This window comes from Platichthys flesus, chromosome 6, assembly GCF_949316205.1.
Source record: "Platichthys flesus chromosome 6, fPlaFle2.1, whole genome shotgun sequence".
Lineage (NCBI taxonomy): Eukaryota > Metazoa > Chordata > Actinopteri > Pleuronectiformes > Pleuronectidae > Platichthys > Platichthys flesus.
Window position 1 is genome coordinate 535159 of NC_084950.1, and position 6254 is coordinate 541412.

The 6254-nt window shown below is 46.0% G+C and overlaps 1 protein-coding gene across 1 annotated transcript; it reads right to left on the reverse strand.

Annotated features, from left to right (window-relative positions):
- Positions 1-1999: 1999 nt before the first annotated feature.
- LOC133954710 (transcription factor JunD-like) lies at positions 2000-5251 on the reverse strand. The gene has a single exon (XM_062389180.1). The coding sequence runs from the start codon at positions 5222-5224 to the stop codon at positions 4220-4222; it is 1005 nt and encodes a 334-aa protein (XP_062245164.1). The 5' UTR covers positions 5225-5251; the 3' UTR covers positions 2000-4219.
- Positions 5252-6254: the final 1003 nt, after the last annotated feature.

Genomic DNA, 6254 nt, shown 5'->3' on the forward strand with positions numbered 1-6254 from the left:
CTGCGGTGAAGAACACACACACTAACTCAGTGTATATTAAACAATCTCACTGGTTTAATGAGGCTTTTTAAAAAGGAGTTTAAAAAAAGATATCATATTTTGACCAGTTTACACATTTTCATCATTCACATTAGTTTTTATATCAATTCAAAATCAGTGAATGTTTTTCATTCTTTGTCCGAATTAACTGATTATTTTTAATTTGATTAATTTTGTCATCATAATAGTTTTGAACTGCTTTTATGAGTTGTATTTTAATGAATGTGCTAAAGGAATGAAGTCGATTTTTAAATGTGTTATGCCCAAAGCAAAGATCCAGCAGCAGCTCAAGTCCAGCACTCAACATCGTGTCTTCAGTCAAAGGGACAGAGGTGAAGATCAGTGGAGACGAGTCAGCGAGTGAAGAGTCGTGCAGGTGAGTCCAGGTCCCAGGGAAGCTGAGGTCTGAGACCCCTGGTGGTCTCCTCCCTGATGTGAGCTGGAACCTGGAGGAACCAGCCTGGACCTCTCAGCTTCATCCACAAGGAGTGCTAAACAGCAAAGAGTGTGTGTGTTAGGGAGTGAGAGAGTAGTGTGTGTGTCTGTGTGTGAGAAAGTGTGTGTGTGTACGTGGGTGTGGGTGTGTGTGTGTGTGTGTGGGTGGGGAACAGACCACAGTTCCCAGTGAGACAGAGGAACCAGGCCTGATGACCCAGCAGCCCCAGAGACCTGAACTGGTTTGAGGATCTGTGACATCAGTCTTTGAACTCTCGAGGAGCAGATGAAGATCAGATGAAGATCAGATGTTGAATTCAAATCATTTCACTTTGATCTCTTTCAGAATGAGTTTGAATGATTGTAAAGTTTCCACGTCTGATCTGAAATGTTCTCAGTTTAACAGGTTTTGTTTTGACTGATGACATCAGAGGATTCTCATAAACACTGAATAATAATAATGTGTGACTCAAACATTCAACCTGATTGGTCCAAGTAACAGAGTTGTTGTGCAATAGTAGGAGTAGATTTGACGTTGGCTAATTATTAATAATCATGAAATATGATTATTAAAATAACAATTATTTCTTAAAAATAATCAAAAATGCTAAAGCTATTAATTAAGAATAGTAACACATTTAATTAGAAATGATACGGTTATCCATTAATAATAGTTAAAATAATTAATGAAAACAATAAAATTATCAATTAAGAATAATACAAATCTGTAATCATTGCTTATTGTCGCGGGGCACCACCCTGGTTACAGGGACCAACAATTCAATCTTTAAATATCAGTCTCAATGATATAGGTTATATTAATATTCTCAATATTTAGTATTAATGATTATATAATAAACAATGAAGGGTTTTAAGTTCGAACACAGGCGATAGTAATCCAGCTGTATACACATACATATGCACAAATAATCACAGAAATACAAATACTTTAATTACAAAAGTATTTATTAAAAAGGGGAAATAAAGTTAATGTTATTTCAATGATTCTTCATTTAACAAACTCCAATATTTCAAAGATGGTAACAACAGCAGCAGCACTTATCACAATTGTCACACATGTAATACGGAGTATCTATGTGTGTGTGTGTGTGTGGTCGTGTGTGTCTGTGTGTGTGTCTGCCTGTCTGTGTGTGTGTGTGTGTGTGTAAGAAAGAGAAAGGGGAGTGGCTATGGCGTAATGACGAGGTCACGTGGTGACGTCCTCTGGCCGAATTCAAAGTGATGTTACATTCACGTACTTTCAAGATGGAGGTTACCTTAGTGAAGCCACGTTGCGAAAAGCAAAATGGCTGCCTGTCACTGACCTTAACAAAGGGGATCTTTAAGACAAAGAGATTTCTTATCTTGTGGTTTTGGCGCCGAATGGCGTCGAGATGTATAAATGCTCGTTAAATCTAGATTTCTCCATGTAACATGAAATGTATAAGTGTAGGTCGGGACGTGTGTAAAAACAGGTTTAGGAGAAGAGAGAGAGAGAGAGAGAGAGAGAGAGAGAGAGAGAGAGAGAGAGAGAGAGAGAGAGAGAGAGAGAGAGAGAGAGAGAGAGAGAGAGAGAGAGAGAGATCAGGAAAGCTCTCAAAACATCGTCAGAGACAAACTTCCAGCGAAGCAGACCAGTTACGTGAGATTTATCTTTTAACAGATGTAAATCTCCGCACAATATCTCTGACGGTAACACGCAAAAAGGAAGCGCCGGCTCTGTACCGCGCTCTTCTCAAAAACACAGTAAACAAAGGAACCGGATGTGTCGTCTCGGCCCGCCGTGTAGCACGGCTAAAAACAGATCAGCGATCTACAAACAAACATACAATCAAACAAATGACACGCTAAGTATTTAAACTAGTCTCTGCCCAGACAATAAAGCCTCTTACTGTGACCTCCGCGGTGTTGCTTGCACGTGGGGCGCGGATTTCCCGGAAGTCCAGTGAATCTGTCGTTAAACCTCAGGATGCGTGCGAACGGGCGGATTCCTGGAAAACAAATCAGTGTCCTGGCCTCTAAAGCGGTGCTCCGGTGGGTCTCGTGGTTGCAACGGAGGTCAGCGCTGGACCGAAAAGAGCGAAGTCTCTTGCTCTTGGAACGGGATTCGGCTTCGTCTCTTCTGCAGGGATGAGCAGCGGTGACGCAGCTGTGGATTTGGCAAGAAAGTCTCTGAGCTCGGCCAGCGAGCAAGTTCCTGTGCACGGCCTTTTCAAGTTAAAAACAAAAATAGTCTCTATCAAAGTAAGATCAAACTTAAGATAAAAGACAATGAAAGAAATGAAAGAAAATAACTCTGGTTGCCCCCTTTAGCAACTAAATCATCTGGAAAGACCCGGAGGGGTCTGTTGACGTCTTCAGAGCAGGGAAAATGGCAGCAATTATTGATGTCTCAGTGGTTTTATTCTACCTGAGAGGTTCTGCCTCCTTGAGGTGCTGGTCATAGGATGATGCTGGCTTTAAGCCAATTGAGTGTCAGAGTTGGACCTCAGTGGGCGGGGCTTGGAACTCAGCGGGGGTCCTGAAGGCGCTTCAGGACATTTTCCAACCACCAGGGGGAGATTCTCAGGCCTGTTGGAGATTGTTTTCCCTCCAAAAGTTTTACAATCCTTTGTCCTCACCGTCGGCTCCAGTGTCTGGTGCTCAGCCTCTGGACTGTGGCCCAACAGAGTTAATCTTAATATTCACGTGAAGCTGATGAAGATGGAAACTTTCTGTTTGTGTAAAATCCTTTGACGACAGTAACTGGACCTGAACACATCAGCTTCATGTTCCACTTCATAAAGGTTTTAATATATAAACATATATATATATGTGTGTGTGTGTGTGTCTGTGTGTGTGTCTGTGGGTGTGTGTGTGGAATTGGGTGCAGTGTTGAGTTCTGTTGATCTGATTCAGCGACAGAGAGACTTGATGAGTCATCGATGAGTTAAACAACCAAATCACAGGTGGACTAGAGTCTGTGAACAGCCACTCACACAGAGTGGCTGTTCTCATGAATTTGTCTTATGGCTGAATGTGTAACCGTCCACATACACTGATCCTAACACAGAGGGGTTCACATATTAGTAGTATTCATTCATCTGGATTCATAACAAGAACTTAAGTTTCTGATCAAAATGGAGAAACCCTGATGGAAATCTGCAGATTTGATTATTTCATCATTTCATCATTTCATTATTTCATTTTATAGAAAAAACGAAGGAATCATGAGGAAAAATAAAATCTGTAACTCTTCACGTGTCTTGTACAGTTTCCTTCCCTCACATGCACTTGTTCAGTAATAATAACACACTTACACACTCCCACACACACACACTCAATCACAGAAAACACACACACTCTCCCACAAAGATTCTCACTTTACTGACATTTACATCAGGTACAACACACACACACACACACTCTCCCACACACTCTCCCACACACACACACACACACACACACACACACTATTTGCTGTTTAACAGTCTCTTTAAATTCAATCTGTTTCCATTTGTCTCTTTTTCCGTCTTTTCTTTAAAGTCCAAACGTCTCTCGTGTCGGGCGTTTGTTCCACCCCTGTCTCCGCCCTTGTCCAAGCCCCGCCCCCTCTGGCTCCATGGTTGATGGTGGTTTTAGTGGGACTCTCAGGACGCGTGAATCCCCGAGACGTCCTCGTGTCCGGAGACGCCGAGCTGCTCGCTCTCTGCTCGCTCTGACCAAGAGCACGAGTGAACCCTCATTGTCCTTGTGTCCATCGTCCTCAGCAGTCCTCGCTGCCCGTCCCTCCTCGTCCTCCTCGTCCTCCTCGTCCAGGCCTGGTGGCGGTCGCGGAGCTGACAGTGATCTGGCAGCCGCTGGTGATGTGACCCTTGACCTTCTGCTTGAGCTGGGCGACCTGCTCCCTCAACATGGAGGCGGTGGAGGCCAGGTCTGAGTTCTGGGTCTTCAGAACCTTCACCTTCTCCTCCAGCCGCGAGATCCGCTCCAGCTTCCGCTGGCGGCACCTCGACGCGGCGACGCGGTTGCGGAGCTTCTTGCGCTCGGCTCTGATTCGCTCCTGCGTCTCTAGGTCGACCGGGGAGAGGGAGGGAGGGGACATGGGGTCACCTGATGGGTGAGGCCCCTCGGGGACGGTCTGAGGGACGTCCATGCCTCGGGTGTGAGGCTGAGGTGGTCCACCGGGTCCTCCAGAATAAGGCCTCTGGCCCTGGGTGTAGCTGCTGAGGTTGGTGTAGACGGGGGGGTCAGCGGCGGCCATCAGGCTCCTGTGATAGGCCGTCTGCAGGGAGACGGAGCAGGACGAGGACGGGGACATGGGGCCGCCTCCGAGCAGCTGGTTCTGCTTGTGAAGGTCAGCCAGCGCTTTGACGAAGCCGTCGGCGAATCCTTCTTGTTCGTTGGTCGCCTGGTGGCGGTAGATGAAGGGGTTGGTGGAGTTGGACGCGGGGCTGGTTGTGACCAGTCCCTGATTGGTCTGAATGATCAGGTGCTCCAGGTCGGGCGGCGCCAGCTGCAGCAGGTTCATGTCCCCCGGAGACGCTGCCGAGGCCACCGCCGACATCAGGGACCTGTTCCCCCCGAGCCCCAGGTGGCTGGTTCCCCCCCTCCCTCCTGTGGCGCCACCGCCGGGGAAGTGATGACTGCCTGGCGCTGACATGGACCTCTTACTCATCAGCATCCTGGTTCCTGGGTCCCGCTGGTCCTCAGCGAGGTGGCTGCAGCCGGAGACAGCCGGAGAGTCGTCGTGGTAGAAAGGTGTCTCCATCCTGGTCCTCAGTGGTGATGAAGAGTATCAGAGGGAAGCTTCATAATCAGATTAACCTGAATATCAGAGGAGATGAGATGATCCACTGACGTCAGCAGCCAGAGGATGAAGGTGGGATGAAGAGGAGAAGAAAGAAGGAAGAGAAGAAGAGATGAAGAGGAGGAAGAGGAGGAAGAGGACGAGTTCCTGCAGGAAAAATACACACGTGTGAGAAGAAGAGGAGGGAAAGAGTAGTGCTTGGTAAATTAGGAAGTAGCGACATGGTGTGTATGTGCGTGTGTGTGTGTGTGTGTGCGTGCGTGTGCTTTGCGTGTGCGTGTGCGTGTGTGTCATGTCGTGCATCTGTGGTTAGAATCAGGTCAGGGGTTAAAGGTCAGTGTCACAAAAGCATCACATTTATTATATCTTTAAATGATGTGAGTTTATTTCCTCTAGATTGTAGAAAACAACAACTAACCTCATATATACATGAATATAAATATTACTCCTTGAACAGCCATAAAATCTGAGTCTGTCCTTTCAGCGATAAAGATGAACACATCTCCAGTGTTGGGAGTAACGTGTTACTGTAATCCCACTACTTTGAGCGGTAAGGAGCATGTAACAAAGTATTTTTTTAAATCAAGTAATGCTGTTTCAATTGCTGAAATTGAAATGATTTTGTTACTCGCGTTACTCTTTTGAGAAAAATGAACACTTAGCGAGACTGATGAATCACGGCTCTTTATTTAAACATCACATCGAGTCGCTGAAGAAAACACCGTAAAACTAGAAGACAACATGTAAACATAAACATTTAGTAAAATACAAATACAACCGTTAAAACACCTAAACATCAGCTAAACAAATAACTGCGTGAGACAAGTTTGTCAGGTTAACGTGACAGCGACTCCCGTTCCACGCCACCTGTAGCAGAGGGACTCGAACCAGCTTCGTACCACATTCCGCTCGGCGGTGTTAAACGGGGATAAACAGTTTGAAGACAGGAGACTGTACAGCTGGCGTCCTGTGGCTTCCTGCTGCTGCCGTC